We start from the raw sequence: 22,214 nt of genomic DNA, 5'->3' as shown, positions 1-22,214 counted from the left end.
GTGTTTACTCGTATATTAGAAAAAATAATATTCATAATAACACCGCACATCAAAAAAATAAAAGAACATAATGCAAATTCAAATGCAGTGTATCATAGACAAGTTTACGTGGATAGCATCATGCCCTTCCAACATATTGCTCCATGATAATGCGAGACCTCACAGCACGACAAACCGTTTTAACTCTACAGGAACTACAATTAGAAACAATTCGTCACTCTCCGTATTCGCCAGACCTTGCTCTAATGCCGGCCACTCACATACGCGCAAATATTCGTACATTGTACGAATGTTTGTGCATGTACAATGTACGAATATTTGCGCGCATGTGAAGGGCCGTCAAAAATTCATTCGCAAACTTAGCGGTTGTGCAAATGGTTTCGGTACTCAATTTGCGAACCCGTTTACGCTTCCTCCTACACTTGTTTACGAATGTCTCACGAATTTCTTTTCCTTTTTAATTCGTCAATAGAACATTGAAGAGAAAAAGAGTTTTGAATTCTTTCCCAGACATAATTAACAGCCATGCTGTTTTTATGGGATTTCTTTTGATGAAGATACGCTACACAGTAGACGTCACGATCTATGAAAATAGCGAAACGTCCGTTGCCTTCGCCATCCTGGGCGTCACTGGTCACACGAATGTGTGGGAGACTACGTAAAGGATCGCGGTTCGCGCGCTTTGATGTCTGTTAAAAAACCGATACAGCTTGGAAAACCACGAATGCAGCGAAAACTTTGCATAATCATTTGCAAATGTCGTACTACACTTGCGGGTTTGCGTATTCGTGCGAGTGTGAGTGACCGGTATAACAGCCTACCATTTTTTTCGTGATTTGGACAACTTTTTACGTGATAAAAAGTTTTCTTCCCAGAAAGCAGTACAACATGTTTTCACACAGTTTCTAGAATCTAGATCACCAGAGTTCTATCGCAAAGGCATAAATGACCTTCCCATTAGATGGCAGCAATGTATAGATAATACTCGTAGATAATAATAATAAATAAATGAGAAAAAAAAAACAATTTTCTACTTACCAGTACAAATCGGCAATTTCATGCTTTAACCCCTAATACTTAAGAAGTTGGTGCTCGAAAATAAGACTTGGCTCGCCTTAAAAATCTCATTACCAGGCCATACAATCATAAAAAAAGGATTAGAACTGTCAAAAGTGTCAAGTGTCAAAATGCAGTCTGAAGTCTGAACTTTCCGAGCTGCCATTCTGAAGGCGAAATATTCAACATTTTACTGATTACTCTAGTATTTATAAAAGATGGCGACGTTTGAGTATCATGGCGTTTCTTTAATAGAAGATGTTTTGTAATCGATCTGTATTTTAATTGTTCATGAATTGGATTAAGTGTTTGTAGATCTAAGATAATTGCAAATTGTTAAGTTTAAAGTGATACTTTCATCTGATCGTGAATCTTTGATGTATAAAATTGACGTTGTGGTTTAATTGAGTGTTACTTTGTATAAAGAAAACTAAGAAACAGGAACGAAGAGCGTCCGTCGAGATGTCGTTCCCGCCGCGGCCGCCGCTTGTGCCGTACGGCATCGCTCCTGGCGTGGTCACCATGTCAATGCCTACCCATGTACGTAGCTCACTCCTATCATAACCTATAATCGGTTATAAGTAGCTAGCTTCCAGCAAATTGAGAAATTTATTACTTGAGATGCCGGCAGCCCAGGTTCGGTCCGTCTTGCGCACATTTGCGAGGCCTATAATCTGCAGTTGACTAATGTGGATTGATGTTGATAAATGTGTAAGAACTTCCCTAATCCGCTTTCCTATTAAACTTGTAAATTTACAGAGTCATCTCATCTATACATGTAATTTGAAAATACTTTATATTTTTTATTAGAGTCCATCACAGGCGAAAACCATACTTTCAATGTGAAGTTGATTTGTTTTTGAGGAGTAATAGTGTTGGGTGATAGTTAAGTTAGAATGCTTTGTAATTTTTAGATACGTCAAGCAAATGTTAAAGAATTTCAGAGGACCAACTTATCCAATCAAACATTACCATACCAAATTATTGATTTTACATAATTATCATACCTTAAATGCAGAACTATTTTTATTTTAATAAATACATGCATTCCAATCTAAAAAAAATTAGCACTTTTGTTGGTATATTGTGGTTACTATTGCCTATAGCTATCAGCAACATCAGCAAAAAAAGTTTGAGCCACAGTTAGACCACTGCATGCTATTTAATCTTAAACTTAAACAGTTTTTTAAATCTTCATTAGAAGATAAATATGGCGATAGGGAAACACCATATAGGGAATTTGATTCTAGAGTAGGATGGTATAATAATATGGCAAAAATGAACAGTAATCGAAATGATGGGATCCACTTCCTAGGAAGGGGTCAAAATGAAAGTGGTTAATTAGTAATTAATATTTTTATGGTTAAAATTTTATGAGCTTCATTATAGCTACCATCATTATGTCTTATGTTATTAAAATCTCCAGGTAATGGTCGGTGCATATGGTACAACAAACACTGGAGGTCGTGGAGCATTATTGCCCGCACCGGGAGCTCCACAGGCGGGGAAAGCTGTCATTGCCAGAGGTCCAACTCGTAACACAAATGGTGCTAAAGATGTTGAAGGACCCCCTGTCACTGTGTTTATTGGTAAATTTCACTATTCACATTCTCAATATACACCCTATTATCAACTACTCAGGAGTAACAAGCCTGACCTAGATTGAATGCAGGGGTGGTTTCAGTAAATGTTAAGTCATCATCATCATCATTATTTCCTATTACCCTCTGCTGGGGTGTAGGGCTCGAATAAAATTTTTCCATTTACATCGGTCTTGGGAAGTCTGTTCTAGCTCCTCCCACGTCATGCGTTAAGTATTGTACATAAATAAAGCTATATTTGATTTTATACAATATTTAATATACAACAGTAAAATCTGTGAAACAAAATATTTTGACTTCAGAAGAGTTGTAAGCACAGTGGTAACATCGTTATTCCTTGTGATGCTGTTTGACTATATTGATTAGCTCTACTATTCAATTGGAAGGTTCCTATTTTAGTTATTTTTTTATTTTAGAATATATAAACAATATGTTTGCCTTCAGAGACTGAACTTTATAAGTTTTGAAAATGAATCAACATTTTTCAGCTTTGGATTGGGTACATAGTATAATTATTTTGTTGGATTGATTCCAGGAAATTTATCATCTAGAGCCCCTGACACAATGATACGTTCAATGCTCAATGCGTGCGGGACTGTACTCACATGGAAGAGAGTCTCCACTTTTGGGTTCTGTGAATTTGGAGGTAAATTACAAAACTTATAATATTTGGGAATCACTTTCATAATCATTCCATATTTTCTGTGTGATAAACACATTTACTTCTTATGATTGGTTCTTAAAGTTTGTGTTCATTTTCAGGTCCGGAAGCTGCTCTCCGATGTGTTCGACTTCTCAATGATAGGGAGCTGGGAGACAAGCGCTTGTTGGCTCGTACTGATGGCAAGATGCAGGCTCTAGTTGATTCTTACAAGAGTGAGAATGTCTCAGATTGACCCTAATATATTAGTATTATGTTAATTCTGTAGGAACTGGTGGTAGAGCATGTTGTGTGCGTCTGTTTCAATCAGATGACATCATATGCCCCTTTTACAGATAGGAGTACCTACTCGATTAAGCTAGTATTAATATGTTTACTTCTGACACAAATGTTTTTGCATCTTTTGATGTTGTCAGCCTTATTTTTTGCTACGAATCTTTTTATGGTACCCTTGCGTAAAACAGAATTTAAGAGTTGGCAGAAGAACAGTTTATTGTACTCGATATACCCCTCGTGAGACTTCCTGTATATGGATTCTCGGGATCCACTATTGGTGCTTCTACGCACTGTTAGCACCGGTCACCGTTCTCGTCGAACCCGTTGAATGTGACACGCGGCTTGTGTGCGCAGCGGAGCAGCGGTCCCGGCTGGAGGAGGGCGCGGGGGGCGGCGCGGCGGGCGCGGGGGGCGGGTACCTGGACGCGCGGCAGCGGGCGCTGGACGAGGCGGCGGAGGCGCGCCTGCAGCAGATCGCGGTGGAGTACCAGGACGACATCAACAACTATGACATCATACAGAAAGGTACCTATATACCATCATACAGAAAGGTACCTATATACCATCATGCAGAAAGGGCAGCCGTTGTAACTATACTTGAGATCTTAGAACTTATATCTCAAGGTGGGTGGCGCATTTACGTTGTAGATGTCTATGGGCTCCAGTAACCACTTAACACCAGGTGAGCCGTGAGCTCATCCACCCATCTAAGCAATAAAAAAAGGTACACAACGGTGATCTTATCTCTTCTGTGCCTCCGTCCCTATTTTCTAGAAAGTTATATTTTGAAGACTTCTATTTTAACCTTTTAGCTACTGGTATTTATTCATAAATGTGTTTGTCTAAATGCAACAACTGGTACAAATACATATTACATATACAAGTGCAATGCGTCACACAACCGTGTGTCCGCTGTAAAATTCATAAACACTACTTTATGATTTTTAAAAACCGAAAAATGTGAAAATTCATCTGTAACTAACAGTTTAAGGTAATCTCATTTATAGCTAAGTAATTTTAAAATTCCTAAATAAGGGATAAATTGTAAAGTTGAATGATTATATTACTATAGTCCATATACAAGAATTCTGTTTGCACTTGGTGCAAGCGTGAGCGTGTCGCGTCGTAACATGCCTGTTCCCACAGAGGAGGCCATCTCTAAGACGGCGCGCGTTCTGGAGGAGGCAGACATCTCGGAGGAGAAACGTGACGTCATCCACCGCGAGATTGGCAAGTTCCGCGAGAGCATGAAGGTGAGTGCGTCCCCCGGCCCCCCCGGCCCTCGGCCCCCCCGCGCCACACCGCGCCCCGCGCCGCGCGCTCTGTCGCACTGTCGCCGCCGGCTCCTGTGTCTGTGCGGACTGTTGGCTCACTTTGTTCTATTTATATATTGATTTGTTCATTCATTATTGTATACTCAATATGACACACCACTGTTTTTAGTCATCAAAAATATAATACAGAGATTGATATAGGGATTTGGGTATAATAATAATGGGTATAATATATAAACGTAACGTGCCCAAACGATTCACGTTTATTATGTTACAATGATAGCTTACCTTTAAATGCAATTTTATAATAAAGAACAGTGTGTAATTAGTTCACAACAGTCAATAGTAGTCCGGCGCGTGTGTGCGAGCGTGCGTGCGAATGTGTGTGTGAGTGTGTGCGTACGAGGGCGTGCGGGTACGAGAGTGCGACAGAGACGCAGAGACGTAGAGAGCGGGGAGAGAGCGAGACGCAGCGCTGGGCGTGCGTGTGTGCGCTGACTCGTGTGGACGGCAGGTGGCGAGGCGGTGAAGCGAGTCCTGCCGTGACTAGTACGTACGGTGAGTCCACTCCATACCGCACCCCACACCCCACACCACACACGCCACACGGCGCGTCACACTGTGACGTCACCGCACACGAGTCCTACACCACATTAGTAACACGGACACTCGTTGGGCTCACATTATCATTCGACATGGTTTATTTCTATTACACATATTATTTACTTTAATTGATTTATATCGGCAGACTTCTTAATGAAACGAATTGTTTTTCAGTAAAGATGTAGATGTTCAATAATATAATTAATCTTGCGGAATAACTTTGAAGAAGCTATTTGCGTTTCATTGACGTGCCGATCGGCAGAGATCCGTTTCGTTGTGAGTCTGCTCGGTCGCGAGTCCGCATTCGTGAGTTGTGGACTCGCGGCGGGCGCGCCCGTCTCGCACAGCGTGCGGCGCCGCACTGGCTGTGCGGGGCGGGCGGCGCCGCGACCTATCCGTCGGCGACATCGCGGGACACGTCGCGGGATCCCACTGGCGCGAGCCGTCGCCTCGTCACGTCGTCCCCGACCCTCGGACCCCATAGTAAGTAACACCAGTCATCGGCTGCTCCCACGCCAGGCACACGCGTCACACATACACACACACACACGCACACGTACACAACCGCGCGCGGTCGGCGCCCGCAGAACACGAGGACTGATCTACCGGTAGATCCCGAAAGCCCCTCAGCCTCATTAGTGGCGCCGGTACAGATTATGGACTATCATGTTTATTATTGTTTCGATCTAAATGTCCTCCAATTTAATCTGTTGCTAGCATAGAGATACAGTAATCATAAAACATAACACAATAAATTGCCTCTTGGATATTATCTTTCACAATACATCATACATAAGTGTTCCCTTGTTGTTCGTGTCCGGACTGTCGCGTGAAGGTACCGCCCGACCGCGCCTCCCTCTACCCGCGACATGAAGAGAGAACTAACGTCACCAACGACGGTTGCAAGGAAACTGAATCTTTGTGCAGAGCCTGAAGTAGGAGCAAGTGACTTCGCGCCGGTATTAATTTTGTTATGGAAATAATAAGTCGTCCCACAACAGATCAGTCGAACGTTGAGGTCGTAGTACAGCGGTGACCACATCGCCGCGCCGGCCGACACCTGCTGCCTCATTTGTTGGCTTCTTCGCGTCTAAACATATCATATTTTTGCATAAATTGTGAGAATGCCTTTCAACTGCTACTGTGGTAGATATATTTTTTTTGCAGACGCTGTAGATATTATAACATTGTTTCTTTCTATTCTAAATGAATAGACAAGGACGGTGATGCATAGTCGGTCCCGCGAGTCCCGCATTCCTATTGGACGTGAGCTTGTATTGCAGTGCGATGAGACTTTTGGCTTTTGGGCGCAGGAGGAGGCCGACGTGATTGGCAGAAGGAAAAAAGATCCCAAGGACGAAAAGGACAAGGAAAAAGACAAAGACAGAGAAAGAGAGAGGGAGAAGGATCGCGATCGTGAGCGCGACAAGGACAGAGATAGAGAACGAGACAGAGACAGGGAGAAGGATCGCCGCAGGAGAAGCGCCTCCAGGTAAGTACCGCACGAACTCCGCGGCGTGGCATGTGCGGTAGCACGACCGGTAGCACTCACTCAGTTGTGTCCGTGTCTGCAGGAGTAAGGACCGGCGCGAAGACCGCGACAAGGACAGGGAACGAGACGAGCGAGAGAGGGATAGAGAGCGGGAGAGAGAACGGGAAAGAGAGCGAGAAAGGTAATCAACGACTCGATTTTAAAACATTAATGTTCAAAATAGACACGAATGAAACGACACTTTATAAATACCTTTCCGCAGAGAGCTGCGCGAGAGGGACAGAGAACGTGAACAACGAGAAAGGGAACGAGAAAGGGAGCGAGAGAGAGACAGAGAGAGGTAAGTCAACTTCACGAACAACGTCCCCGGCCATCAACCTGTCTTCGCACAAGTTCAATTTTACGGGACAAATATTCACATTTTATAATTTTTATTTATATATTTATAATGATATCACATACTTAAGAATATAATATTAATACAATGAAATACCTAATTGCGTTTTCTGTAATATAAATAAGACGTTATTGACAGCATAAAGGGGATGGCCCATTTTCGGCCCAAAGCGGACAATAGATTATAGAAAAAATACTTAGTGTATTAATTTTGTCATAAATAAATATGCATTTACTTTCTTGCAAATAAGCGCCACTATAGTTTACAATAAGTAGTTTAAAAAAAGTAACTCTATTGAAAAAACAAGGATTTTTATTTTTGCGGGAAAAATATTGCCAGCTTCAAATCCTTTTACGTATGAAGTAAATATTTTGAGTATATAAATAAAACATAAATAAATCATTTTAAGTATTATCATTAATCAAACGATTTTAATGGATTTTATGCACATAAAATAACATCGAAGACATACCCATTGGACTTTAACTTGTAACTATACTTGAGACCTTAGAACTTATATCTCAAGGTGGGTGGCGCATTTACGTTGTAGATGTATGTGGGCTCGAGTAACCACTTAGCAATACCAGGGTGGCTGTGAGCTCGTCCACCCATCTAAGCAATAAAAAAAACTACTAGTATTGTTATTTAAATATGTACAACTAAAACAAAAACATAAAAAATAATGTGTACTCGTAAAAAAAAGATTAAGATATAAATCAATTATCGGTTATTTAAAAAAATAATCGATATATGAATTTCATGTAATTATTTTTCTTTATACTGACAACACTGAATTTAATCTGACTGACACTTCGCTTGCTGCTTGTGGTGTTGTGCTTGAGTACAAAATGGATGTGTTTTGATTTTTCTTCGATTTATTTTACTTTTATCAATAACGTTTCATACTACGACTAAAAAACATTGTGTGAATTGTGGTTTTACCCTGACCGAGATTTAAAACCGTGTATATGCTCTCCTTTGCTATTTTTAGATGATACTAATTGTGTATGAAGATGAAGAAAATATAGATATTTAAAGAATTAAGTGTGTTTTTATACCCTATTGGATAAAAATACATTAGGAACATTTTAAACATTAAGAAAAGAAAAGTTCTTGAAGTATCTCACAATCCGACACTTATTTATATAGAAAATTAACCTCAAAACGAGTTTTTATTTTTATTATATTTTTTATAATAGTGGCGTCAATTTCAATATATTTTTTAGATATCCAATACATTTAAGAATTTGAATCAGTACATTTTTATAGTAATATTTGATGTCCATCTTGGGCCTAGCACACTATGGAGAGTGGGCAATCCCCTTTAAAACTATGATTAATTTATCTCACAAAGTATTCATTCATCTGTAATATAAATAAGAAAGCAACGTTTAAAGCCCTTAACATCTATTTAAACTAATATTTAAACATTACTGTGCAAGACTGAACCACTCTCTTCACTGAATGACGGGTGGGTGAATCTGTCCCAAAAAATCTTTTTTGTGTTTTTTCTTTACATACTTTTAAAACATCATTATCATGGTCTCTTTAATATCTCAAATGAAAATATTTCTTTACTAGCGACCCGCCCTCGCTTCGCTTCGCAAACATTAAAACACACATGAAACAAACAAAAAAAAATAAAAAAATAAATAAAAAAAGTAGCCTATGTTCATTAGCGACAATGTCGGCTTCTAATGGAAAAAGAATTTTTCAAATCGGTCCAGTAGTTTCGGAGCCTATTCGAAACAAACAAACAAACAAATCTTTCCTCTTTACAATATTAGTATAGATAGAATGAGAATGTTATTATTCCTGGAATAGAATGAATTATCTAGCTAATATCCATACACAACTAGCCAATATAAACGTATGAGGTTATAGCGGTCATTATTTAATGTTTTTCTAATTTAGTAGCACAATAATATTTGAGCAAACATTGTGATGCAACTGAGAGTACACCCATATCGTTTATACAATATAAATGGTTCGATCGATTTACTATTTCTCGTGTTTTAGTTGATAGTTTTAACGCACTTTAGTTTTTTATTTCATATTACTACCATATTATCGATTTAAAATTTATTAACGAGCTTAGGATTATCCATCTTTTAGAAATAGTCAGTTTTCAAAAATGCATGTACAAAGTTCCATAACCACTGCTGCCACTCAACCTATTTTGTTATTTGTTGTTGTAATCGATTACAAAATATCAATGACCGACCCCACTACAGTGACAATAACAATAATGAATCTTAAGTTTTGACGTGTCATTGCTGACATTAAGTGTTCGTTCGGTTCCAGAGAGCGCGAGCGCGAGCGGGAGCGGGAGAGGGAACGAGAACGCGAGCGCGAGCGAGAGCGGGAGCGGGAGCGGGAGAGGTCCCGGTCGCGAGAGCGGGGGCGGAGCGAGGTGGACGCCAGGAGGGACAAGGAGATGGAGGAGGAAGCGCGGGACAGGAAGAGACTCGACAAGAAGGCCAAGGAGAAGGAGGCCGCCTACCAGGAGAGGTGCGTGCCACGACCGCGCCGACACTTGCGCTTACACTGTATGTGGGTACTAATATCACTTCATTCAGGTTGCGGAACTGGGAGGGACGAGAGCGGCGCAAAGCTAAAGATTATGAGAAAGAAAAAGAGAGGGAGCGAATTCGCGAGGAGGAGAGGGAGAGAGAGGCCAAACGACTTAAGGAGTTCCTGGAAGATTATGACGACGAGAGAGATGATCACAAATATTACAAGTAAGCGAGTCGGCGAGCGCCAAGCACCCCCTTGTTAGTTACAGTTACACCTCCGCGTTGTTAGTTACACTCATATGTTCGTTTAGGACGTACTGGGACAGTATTTAAATCCCTCAGTAGATAATTTTAAATGAAAGTGTATGACCAAATTGGATCACTCAACGTTTGAAGGCTGTCTACTGTTCTTTAGGTGACTTAAACGTTGCTCTGCTCCCACCCGCGCGGCGCCGCACGTCGGCTGTGCTCAGTGTCACTGTCTTAAGTCTCTTGATAATTTTTTTGTGTTTGGTAATGGGTTAGATGTTTTTGATTGATAGAAAGCTGTAGTGGTAATGTGGGCGGGATCGACCCACAGCCGCGCACTTCCGGACCCCCTACTCTATGGGTGTCGGTGCTGTGGCAGACCACCTCGATCAAAGCGCACACAAATATTATCGTGTATACGTTAAGAGCGAACGTTCTGCGCGCAGAGGCAAGGAGCTGCAGCGGCGGCTGAGCGGGCGCGTGCGCGAGGCAGAGGGCGACTCGCGCGAGCGGCGCCGCGAGCAGGACGAGCTGGACGCGCTCCGGGACCACTACTTCCGCGACCGCCCGCCCGACGACCGCGCCGCCCTCGCCGCCTACGCGCGCGCCCGCCGACAGCACGAGCACATGTACGCGCCGCCCGCCCCGCCGCCGCGCCCCCGCCCGCCGCCCTCGCCGCGCTCCCCACCGCCGCACTCCCCGCCGCGCTCCCCGCCACGCTCTCCGCCGCACTCGCCGCCGCGCTCGCCTCCGCAAGCGCTCTCCGACGACAGGTGCGCCGACTCGCTAGGTTCTAGCAGAAATAAAATGTTCCAAGATTGCAGCAACGAGCACTGACTCGAGCTCGTTCAGCGGACAGGCCAGCGCCGCACCCGCCGCTTCGTAATAAACTTGGCTTATAAATTGAAAAAAATATCTCATAGTTTGATTCTACCCTGAAAGGTATCTATCACTGACTATAATTTTGTCCATGCAGTTAGGGTCATAAAAAATCGGAGCGGTACAGCGAGTATTTCGCTCTCTCTTCCACTCACGAGCCTTATGGACGGGCATAGTGATGCATATTATTGTTGTCGATAAGCGTTATCGATAGTGTATTTAGTTTTGTCATTTTGTGGGTAAGTGATAAAAATGATAGAAAAAATCACTAATCGAACACTTACACCACGTATCGCCGCAGCAAGTTAACGAGAACGGCAGAAATTAATACTTTGTAACTTTTCGGGATCTATCTCATTTCAGTAAACAATTTTAACACATTGTTGATGTGTTAAAAATTGCTCATAGGTGCCACACGTGCTTGTGCTGGTATATTTTTGCCAACAAGCAAAATATTTGAATAAATTCTGCCGTTTTGGTACAAAACAAAGAAGTAGTCATTTTGTCACTAAAGAAATTCAAGAGAGCGAATGCACAAAATCACATTTCTCTTCGACATATGTACTATAATTTGCAGGTAGGTACAACAAATGACTCATAACATAACAATGTCTCACCACCCTTCGTATACCGCCCCCGCCGTGCACCTGCCTTCGATGACTCATTTGTTCTTATCGATAATGGCGTTGCGCCCGCGCAACATGCTCACCGCCCTAGCCGGGCTATGTGTTCTGACCCAAACTGCACGGACAAAATAATTCTACTATAGTGGACTAATATGGTTTTCGAAAAATCGTTATCGAGTGTTGACGAGTGTCCTCCCGCAGCGACGGCGCGTGCTCGGAGGCGGGCTCCACGCCCCCCCCGCCGGCGGCCCCCCGCGCGCCCTCCTCGCCCCCCGCCGCGCCCCCCGCGCCGCACCGCCACAAGCACCGCCACCGCCCGCACACGCCGCCGGTACGTACTGCGCCGCTCAACCATGTGCGCCGCACCTCCGACAGTAAGCCGTAATAGTAGTCCTTCCGTTACATGCTGTGCCGACGAACTTGCGATATGACGCCTTACAGTGCCACCTCACGGAGCGCCGGCGCCGCTCGCGGGACCGCACCGACGACGTGAGTCCACTAGCACATACCGCCGCCGCCCCGCTCATGTAGTACCGCCCCGTGCGATGACATGTGCTTGTTGTTCCCTAAACGATTGTATGCGTGTAGGCGATGTAAATAAAAGACGAGATTTTACTGAGGTATGAGCGCGTCTGATTGTCGTTCGCGCGGTGCCGATGTATCTGCCCGACTGACTGTATTAAAAAATGCCACAGTTCTTCAGACCATCGTCGACGATCGGGTGCGCTCGTGTATTTATTAAAGAAATAAACGAGAATCATAATTAACAAAGAAAACATGTAAACTGTTATAAAACACATAATTCTAAGTGTTACTAAATAAATAATTACAATATTGATATGTGTCGCCTACAATGCGGTTAAAATAAATCTAATAATACAATTATCATTTTATGAAACTCTTCATTGAAATCTCTGAGTGTTTTTGTAAATCTTAGTTGTAGAATTGGCTACTGCGACCCTGTACTCCGCGTATAGAGCTGTGTTCACTGTTACAGAGCAGCGACGGCGGCACCACACCGCCGCGGCCCCCCTCGCCGGCCAGCGGGGGGGCCGCCGGAGGGGACAGGACGCATGTGAGTATATTCTTATGTTTGTACGATAGGAATGGGGGGAGAGCAGCGCTAGTCCGCGGACCCGAACAGTGCAGGGGGGGGGGGGGGTGGCCATTGATTAAATAAAACCAATTTAAATTTTTTAGAAAGTATAGCCCAACTTGAGAATCTATTAGTGTAGTTATCCAGTGTAGCTTTATGAAATAATGAAATAATAATGTAACAGATATTCATAGTGGTGTCGTTATTAGCGGTGTACACAGTCGCTCCGACTCGCGGCACCCCGGCAGGATCACACGCTCTTTTCATTAATTATTTATCATTTTTTTCTAAGAACTTCAGTACAATATTTCAAAGACGCGTTGGGATTGTCACACCCCGCGTTCACAGACTACGAGTAAGTCGTGACCACCTTCATGCTTTGAAGTGTAATTAGAAAAGTGTTTTGAGGTTATGAATAAGCTCCTAGCAGTAGTCGGGGCACTAATAACGCGCTCCCGCCGTCCCACAGAGTGGCGCTTCGGGCTCCAACTCTCCGCTAACGATAAGCTTCCGAAACCGCCGCAGCCCCATCAGCGTGGACCGCACGCCCGACGGTGAGTAGCTTTAAGGGTCACTTCGACGTCTTCTGATTCTTAAATGGTGTTAATAATTATTATTAAAAAAAAAAAACTGTTTCAACCCATTTAAAAAGGAGGGGCTTAATTCTAGTTACTCTAAACAAGTAAACGTACAAGTCGACTAGTGTGTGAGAACAGAGAGAGAGAGAGAGAGAGATTGACACAGAGCGTGTTGCAGGAGCGGGCGCGGAGGGCCGAGTGCGCCGCCCGCACGCCGCCTTCGCGCAGGACGACGACGACGTGCCGCTCAGTACGTACGCACGCACGCACGCACACACGCACGTACACACGCAAACACACGCACGCAAACACACGCACGCAAACACACGCACGCACGTACACACTGGTGGTAGGACCTCTTGTGAGTCCGCACATGTAGGTACCACCACCCTACCTGTTTCTGCCGTAAAGCAGTAATGCGTTTCGGCTTGAAGGACGGGGCAGCCGTTATAACTATACTGAGACTTTAAAACTCATATCTCAAACTGGGTGGCGGCATTTACGTTGTAGATGTCTATGGGCTCCAGTAACCACTTAACGCCAGGTGGGCCGTGAGCTCGTCCACTCATACATGCAATAAAAAAAAACACGCATATAATATACTCTTAAACGGTTAAATAGTTACTTAAATACTAGGATTAGTTCTTCAACGCGGATCGAATATTTGTTTCGCGCTAGGAATAGGCAGAGAGTGGACATTCCCTGTGCCCGCAAAACTCCCTCGCCCAACGCAACCTCACCTATGAAACTACAAATAAGAATTGCTTTTAGTCTTTGTCGTGTCATTTATTTATTTATTTATTAAGTTGCACCAACAAAGTGATCATCAATATAAAACATTGAACAATTGACAAAAGGTCATGGCAGATGTCTCCTCAATTATAGGTGCAATCGACAGTGCATTAACATCAAAAATAAAATAAAATATACAGCTAAGATTTGATTACATTTCATTCATTGCTTAAGATTAATTTATATTTAATTGGGAGATGATCCGCTTAATCCCTCCATTATTCTCTATTGTCATGGTCTGTATGTGTAATAGTATAAGTAAACACTTCTGATGAGGCCACATAGTGTCAATACACCATCGTGCGTCGTGGAGTCCATTGTCTTCACGAGTTCTACGGGGGACGATCGTCTGTCACTGTAATAATTATAATTTCAGAAGAGAAAAAAGACAAAGAAAAAGCGGACAAAGAAAAGAAGAAGAACAGTGACGGAGACAAGGAGAACAAGAGCTCCGAGGAGAAACGGAAACACATCAAGAGTCTCATCGACAAGATCCCCACGCAGAAGGAACAACTGTTCCAGTACAAACTGGACGCCTCGCAGGTAGCGTAGCTCGCGCGACGCCCAGCCTCACATAGCGCGGCTTGTGTCGGGCTGGAAGTGATTGGGTTAAATAATTGTTGTCTTGTCACAGATCGATAACACGCTCATGGAGAAGAAGATACGTCCATGGATCAACAAGAAGATCATAGAGTACATCGGCGAGCCGGAGCCCACTCTCGTCGACTTCATCTGCAGCAAAGTGCTCGCCGGCTCCGCGCCCCAGGGAGTGCTCGACGACGTGCAGATGGTACTCTACCGCACTGTACTGCGCTGTACACTCCACACCAAACTACTATGTACTCTACCTCACTGTACGGCACTGTACACTCCACACTATACTACACTGTACACTCTGCACTGTTCACCCCACACCAAACTGCATTGTATCCTACCGCACTGTACTGCACTGTACACTCCACACTATACTGCGCAGTACACTCCACACCAAACTGCATTGTACTCTACCGCACTGTACTGCACTGTACACTCCACACTATACTGCTCTGTACACTCCACACTATACTGCGTTGTACGCTCCATACCAAACAGCGTTGTACTCTACCGCACTGTACTGCACTGTACACTACTTCATACTATACTATACTGCACTGTACACTCCACACTATACCGCACTATACACTACATTTTGTACTGCCCTGTACACTCCACACTATACTGCACTGTACACTACATACTGTGCTGCACTGTACACTACATACTATACTGCACTGTACACTACATACTGTGCTGCACCGTACACTACATACTGTGCTGCACTGTACACTACACTGCTGTAGCTTATTTTACTGGCAGCGTTTTGACATTGATATGATATTAGTAAAGGAATATCGGAATGATGCCACACGTCGGTTACAATAAATGAGAGTTGTTGGTTCAGGTGCTGGACGAGGAGGCGGAGGTGTTCGTGGTGAAGATGTGGCGGCTGCTCATCTACGAGCTGGAGGCCAAGCGCGCCGGCCTGCACAAGTGAGCGACGCACAGACGGACTCTCTGTAAACTAATGTATGGTTATCTTTTGAAATAAAACTATTTTTGTACCCGCGTGTTTATTGTTGCATTTTAAAGTCGCTGAATGAACACGAGCAGCCGCGGACGCCGCGTCGATTATTATTATTATTACATGTAAATAGTAGATATTTAAATTAAATGTAACGAATTACAGTGCGTGAGATCGCAGCCGCCGCGCTCCGAGCTGATTATATATTTTTGTATATGGATTATGTACGCAACGAGCAGAGCAGCGACGGTGTGTCAGGAGTGACGTCACGCGCCGACCGACCGCGCGCGCACTAGTGACGTCATACTACACCATTACTCCTCTTTGTCAATTTGTTAGATTAACAGTTCAGTCAGAAGCAATATATATATGTACCCGGCACACGGCTGCGACATGTATTTACGTTTGTTGAATTATAACTTGTACACGTTCGTTATGTAAATATCTATAAGGGAGTGAGCGATTGTGTGAAGTGTGCGTGCGTGCGGGCGCGCACGCACGCACGCACGCACACACGCACGCACGCACGCACACGGGACGACGTTGTAATGTGTACTGAATGGTTTTCGAGAATGTGTGTCTGTGTGTGACATGTTATTGTAACGTTAAGTTTAATATTATATACCTCTTAGATAATAAAACTATTGTGGAAACAATTTCGTTTTATTACACACGTAGCGTCCAGCTGTGAGCGTGCACGTGTACGAGTGTGTCGCACGTGCTAAGAATCTCGTTGAGCGCTCTTGAACCAACAATAATTAGTTGACATAGAAATATGTCCTGCTCACGGCGGCTTCGTGTCGTCCGGGCGTGACCCAGGGTACAGGATACAGGGGGACAATAGTTAGGAAGTGGGGGGGGGGGGGTTTAGGATTCTATTTATTTTAATGGAAGGTGCTACACATCGTATTTTTATTCCTTACGTTAGTAAATCGGTTCGCGGTCTACCTGGCGTTAAGCAGTCGAAGTCCACAGACCTCAAAACGGGTTTGCCGCCACTCGGCTGAGATGTGAGGTTGCAGTCCCAAATGCATTGTGTGACGGCTGTACGTACATGTCAATAGCGGGGCGGGGGGCGCGGGGGCGGGGGGCGCATACTTTCTGATTAACAATAACTGATCCGCGTGGACTAGTTACTTTGGCATGAAGCTAAATTTTACTCCCCACTTCATTAACATAGAAACTGAAAATATTTTTGAATTGCAGAATGTTACGGAACTATTGAAACCCTTGTGGTGACTTACACATAATTGCGTAGTTCACAAGTCTTTGTGTGAAAGGCGCGAGATGCGCCGTCGCAGCTTCCTGCGCCAGTCGTCCGCAGACCTCTGACCGCGAAGCTCACATCACATTTACTCGCACACGCCTGTCTCGATTGACTAAGTTTATATTGAATGTTTAGTGTGTATACTTTATGTCTCCTTCTGTTTTTTTTATTTTTTTTTTATTGCTTAGATGTGTGGACGAGCTCACAGCCCACCTGGTGTTAAGTGGTTACTGGAGCCCATAGACATCTACAACGTAAATGCGCCACACACCTTGAGATATAGTTCTAAGGTCTCAGTATAGTCACAACGGCTGCCCCACCCTTCAAACCGAAACGCATTGCTGCTTCACGGCAGAAATAGGCGGGGCGGTGGTACCTATCCGCGCGGACTCACAAGAGGTCCTTCCACCAGTAATTACGCAAATTATAATTTTGCGGGTTTGATTTTTACTGCACGATGTTATTCCTTCACCGTGGAAGTCAATCGTGAACATTTGTTGAGTGCGTATTTCATTAGAAAAATTGGTACCCGCCCGCGGGATTCGAACACCGCTGCATCGCTCGATACGAATGCACCGGACGTCTTATCCTTTAGGCCACGACGACTTCAACGATATACTATGTAATAAATTGCTGTGTGTGTGTGAAATTGGACAATCATTCCGGTAACGGACCTAAACCCCATATTGCCTGGACCAAGACTCACGCAGCAGACCCCCTACCCTTATTTTGAAACATTCTTTATCGGTGTTTTACTTGTATTGGTCTTATCGTGATGTTATATAGCCTTCCTCAATAAATGTGCTATCTAATACTGAAAAAAATTTTAAAATCGGACCAGCAGTTCCTGAGCTTATCGCGTTCAAACAAACAAACTCTTCACCTTTATAATATTAGTGTAGATGTAAAATTGCTCTAAATGCAAAAGAAATCAAGTGGATTATTCAATAAACATTGACTGGCTGAAAGTCGTTTTAAAGTACCTACATACATGAGAATGTTTTAACTGATTACAAAATACTGCGACTGTGTTATCGACTCATGTAAATTGCAATTTTCTGCAAAATAATCACTTTTTCAATCATTTTTAAAATGATTTTGCGAGGATAGTTTGTTTACGAACTTTTGTAGTTGCGCTTTCTTGAACTGTTTGTTCATAAATAATGTTTTCTTCTATGGTGCAGTATTTGTCAATTCTATTTATGGTAACTATGTTATTTACACAACAATATACATATGTATCTAGGTGTGTAAAATGGTTACAGCTTTCGTAACTTATTCTTTGCTAGAAACTTTTGAAGTCGTCGTGGCCTAAAGGATAAGACGTCCGGTGCATTCGTATGTAGCGATGCACCGGTGTTCGAATCCCGCAGGCGGGTACCAATTTTTCTAATGAAATACGTACTTAACAAATGTTCACGATTGACTTCCACGGTGAAGGAATAACATCGTGTAATAAAAATCAAACCCGCAAAATTATAATTTGCGTAATTACTGGTGGTAGGACCTCTTGTGAGTCCGCACGGGTAGGTACCACCACCCTGTCTAGTTCTGCCGTGAAGCAGAAATGCGTTTCTGTTTGAAGGGTGGGGCAGCCGTTGTAACTATACTGAGACCTTAGAACTTATATCTCAAGGTGTGTGGCGCATTTACGTTGTAGATGTCTATGGGCTCCAGTAACCACTTAACACCAGGTGGGCTGTGAGCTTGTCCACACATCTAAGCAATAAAAAAAATTTAAAAAATACAGGGTGACAAATTGATTATGTAACAATATACATAATTATTATATATTCTGTTTCCTTTAAAACATGCGAATTTCAGTCGCGAGTTGACGGGAACTAATTTATAGCTACACAGTGTTGAAATATATTAAAACTGTCAAATTAATATTTATTTCGGACTAGCTGACCCAGCAGACTTCGTAGTGCCTTAATCGATAAATAAAAGATCTAAACTTTTGTATAAAATAAACTTAAAGCAAACAAAAGGAATCCGTTCAACGGGGGACACATCAAAGGAAAACCAAAATAGTTATTTTTATTTATTTCCGAGCATTTTCATACTTATATACCTTTTAAACCTTCTCTGGACTTCCACAAATAATTCAAGAGCAAAATTAGCCAAATCGGTACAGCCGTTGTCGAGTTTTAGCGAGACTTACGAACAGCAATTCATTTTTATATACCTAAGTATATATAGATAACCCAAGTTGTACATGATCACTTTCGTATTTCAGGCAGTCCACGCTAACACACTCCCGTACCTAATGTTGTACAAATGTAAGAGCATTTTAACTACAACTGATACCCAAGTGCCTTTACAACTGTCGGCTTGGACATGTGACATGCGCCCCGCCGCGGACCTCACGTCGGGCGCGCTAGGGTCCTTTAACACATACAATGAACATTCGAGAGTTCTCCCTGTGTTCACTGCGGACGGCGAGGATCAGCCTGGTTTAGGCGGAACTAGACACGTCGCAGGTCGGTCCGGGGCTAATGGCAGGAGAGACTGGACGGTTATAAACGAGGAGTACCCGGGGCTGTGAGTACTCATCGTACATCAAAGAATCTAACGAGAAACTGCTTTTTTTTTTTTAAAACCTAGTCCAAACATAAGTTCTGTTGCAAATGAAAATGCATTCTTTTAAAATGAAGTATGTAATGAAATATTATTAAAATTTATACCTACTTAAAAATTGGCCTCAACAACAACAAAAAAATCAATCCGAAATGATCACCTTTGAATTTTATACAGGCCTTTAATCTGTTTGGCCACGAACCTATGGATTCACGCACTGTTTCCAAGGGAAATTTCGCTACTGCTTGCTCCGAATATTCTTTAGGAGACTCAATGTCGCCTTGTCGTTTAGAGCAGGCCATGTCCTCTAAAACTGACCATAATTTGAAGGCTAAACAGTTGATGTCTTGGCTAAATGAGGGCCAGTCTTATGCTCTTATAAAATCCGGAACGTTGGTTGCAAGCCAGGCTTGGGTAGTTCGTGCCTTGTGACCAGGTGCAGAATCCTGCTGGAAAGTCCACGGTATGTTTTTAAAAAGTGTATTGCCGAGACGTTTCACAACATGATCCAAGACTGTATCTTGATATACTTTGGCTGAAGTTTTCACTCCTTTTACACAAAAATGTAATTTTGTGATTCTTTGATAAGACACGCCCCACTAGACCATCATTGACGCAGAATGATGACCATGTTGTACCTCTCCCACAACTTGAGCAGCTTTAGAACTGTGTGAGCGTACACTTTATCATTTTGCTTATTGTAGTGTTCTTCAATCGTGAAAGTCTTTTCATCGATAAAGAGAATATTTCTGTGGCTTTCACCTGCGTATCGCGACAGAAGTCGTTTTGATGGATCCACTCTTTTTAATTGTAGAGATTGATTTAGGGCATCTCATTATCGACGAAGCACCGAGCTTCAGGTCTTGTTTTATAATATACGACACTAGCGGGAATTTTAATTTCTCGCGATAACATTTTTTGCTTTCTAATGGGGTTTCGACGAATTCTGGCTTTAACAGCATTAACAGCCTTTGTAGTTCTAACAGCACGCGGCCGCCTCGATCTTTTCTGGTCTTCGACAGACGAAGTGTTGTTGTATCTGTTCATAGTACGATATACGAACGTAAGGCTCATACCAAGTTTTTGAAGTGTCTGGCATATGACCGACGGCTTCATACCCGCTTTGTACAAGGCGATCACTGCAATCCTATTTTCTTTAACAACCTATTCCCTTTAACGGCCCTCTGGTGTAGTGGTAAGTGACAAGGGGGTCGCGGGTTCGAATCCCGCCAAGGGAAGATATTTGTATGATAAATATAAATGTCATTTCCAGGGTTATGGATGTCTATCAAATATATGTATGTGTATAATAAAAATCTTACATTTATTTCCGTTATCTGGTACCTGTAACACAAGTTCTTTACGAACTTATCACGGGACCAGTTAACGTGGCGTGATTAAAAAAAAAATCCATATTATAATTTGATAATGAAGTCGAAAAAATATATGAAATGGCACAAAATCGAAAGAAGTTTTTAAAATAATATGCGTGTTCCAAATTCAAAATAATAAGGAACTTCGTTCCAATAAAAAATTTGAAAAAAAGAAAAGTTTTTATGTAACAGTATTTATGGCCAGACTAGTTAGATGCACAAATGATAGCATTTTAATTATCTCATTATTTAATCTAATAATAGTCTTCCAATCGCAGGATGCGTCAACTCATGAAAAAAAAATCAGTAAGTTTGCGTGTTTTAATTCGTTACATAGATTTTGAAATATTTGTAGACGTTTTATATTAAAAAAATTTTTTTTTCAGAAATACTTCATTTAGGATACACATACCGGTTGGTTTTGTTTCATCACTATAACTATTCAGACAATGATTACTATTCTAAGACAGCTTCAGATTTCATCGGAAGTACCTCTACCAAAGCGCGAGTCCAAAATGTTCTTCCTTGATATAATCTGTGTCTGTATGTTGTTGTTGTTGTAAACTATTAAATAAATAATAAATAAATAAATATTTACTAACAATCACGCCACGTTAACTGGTCCCTTGATAAGTTCGTAAAAAACTTGTGTTACAGGTACCAGATAACGGAAATATACATCCATAACCCTGGAAAAGACATTTATATTTATCATACAAATATCTTTCCTTGGCGGGATTCGAACCCGCGACCCCCTTGTGTAGTGACCATGTCACTTACCACTACACCAGACGGTCGTAAATTGATTGGTCTTACTTAGTTCCCTACTTAGTGAAAACATTCCTTAATACAGCTACGTTGATACTTCAAGCAACAACAACATACAGAGCGCTTGTCTTTTCAAGAAGTTTACGTGTTTTCGGCATTTAATATAGCATTAATTTTAATTAAAAAAATGTTAAAGTTCATACCCAAAGTAGATAGACCTGTTTTTGTAATAAAATTTGCCTTGGTCACGAAAAGTGTTATTTATTTTCTGTAGGCGACATTTATAGGCTTAACAATCTTACTGTTTACCATACACATTTGGTGAACACTTATACAATAAATGTTTAAGTGTAAGTGATTATGGTTGAAATTCGATCATTGGGCGAATTCTATTGTAGTATATTTTAACCAACATAAAGCCATGACAATGAGTACGAAGTGTGGCAAGGATTCCCCAGTTCATTATGAAGTACTCGGTAAACTAGTTTTGTCTGTGTCAGGTCTAAGACAATAAGAAAGCTATAATTATATATATAATTATATATAAGTCGTCGTGGCCTAAAGGATAA

General features: G+C 42.3%; 2 protein-coding genes across 4 annotated transcripts; both read left to right on the top strand.

Annotated features, from left to right (window-relative positions):
- The first annotated feature begins 894 nt into the window (after nt 1–894).
- LOC101737821 (RNA-binding protein 25) lies at nt 895–16,310 on the top strand. 3 transcript variants are annotated; one of them, XM_038020120.2, is made up of 21 exons: nt 895–1,596; nt 2,483–2,645; nt 3,193–3,303; nt 3,420–3,533; nt 3,949–4,119; nt 4,741–4,847; nt 6,785–6,963; nt 7,046–7,144; nt 7,226–7,303; nt 9,665–9,871; nt 9,940–10,101; nt 10,572–10,898; nt 11,832–11,961; nt 12,072–12,119; nt 12,628–12,705; nt 13,196–13,280; nt 13,483–13,554; nt 14,473–14,639; nt 14,731–14,886; nt 15,538–15,662; nt 15,823–16,310. In XM_038020120.2, the coding sequence occupies exons 1-20, from the start codon at nt 1,519–1,521 to the stop codon at nt 15,628–15,630; spliced, it is 2,625 nt and encodes an 874-aa protein (XP_037876048.1). In that variant the 5' UTR covers nt 895–1,518; the 3' UTR covers nt 15,631–15,662; nt 15,823–16,310. The 3 variants fall into 3 exon arrangements, with proteins under 3 accessions (XP_037876048.1, XP_037876047.1, XP_037876049.1); XM_038020119.2 differs by having other exon boundaries at nt 896–1,596; nt 15,538–16,310; XM_038020121.2 differs by lacking the exon at nt 12,072–12,119 and having other exon boundaries at nt 904–1,596; nt 15,538–16,310.
- Nucleotides 16,311–18,220: 1,910 nt separating this feature from the next.
- Nucleotides 18,221–21,899, top strand: LOC134201215 (uncharacterized). The gene is made up of 3 exons (XM_062675570.1): nt 18,221–19,468; nt 21,156–21,183; nt 21,264–21,899. Exons 1-3 carry the CDS (start codon nt 19,143–19,145, stop codon nt 21,276–21,278), a joined length of 369 nt encoding a protein of 122 aa, XP_062531554.1. The 5' UTR covers nt 18,221–19,142; the 3' UTR covers nt 21,279–21,899.
- The last annotated feature ends 315 nt before the right edge of the window (nt 21,900–22,214 follow it).

Source organism: Bombyx mori, chromosome 24 (genome assembly GCF_030269925.1).
Source record: "Bombyx mori chromosome 24, ASM3026992v2".
In the NCBI taxonomy this organism is placed as follows: domain Eukaryota; kingdom Metazoa; phylum Arthropoda; class Insecta; order Lepidoptera; family Bombycidae; genus Bombyx; species Bombyx mori.
This window is presented reverse-complemented; position numbering and strand designations above follow the sequence as displayed.

Bases quoted from the DNA above. Each gene is read 5' to 3' on its own strand.
- LOC101737821 (XM_038020120.2), top strand. From the start codon at position 1,519: ATGTCGTTCCCGCCGCGGCCGCCGCTTGTGCCGTACGGCATCGCTCCT. The intron at 1,597-2,482 runs GTACGTAGCTCA...TAAAATCTCCAG, and splicing joins CCATGTCAATGCCTACCCAT to GTAATGGTCGGTGCATATGG. The intron at 2,646-3,192 runs GTAAATTTCACT...GATTGATTCCAG, and splicing joins CCCTGTCACTGTGTTTATTG to GAAATTTATCATCTAGAGCC.
- LOC134201215 (XM_062675570.1), top strand. From the start codon at position 19,143: ATGATCACTTTCGTATTTCAGGCAGTCCACGCTAACACACTCCCGTAC. The intron at 19,469-21,155 runs GTGAGTACTCAT...TTCCAATCGCAG, and splicing joins AACGAGGAGTACCCGGGGCT to GATGCGTCAACTCATGAAAA.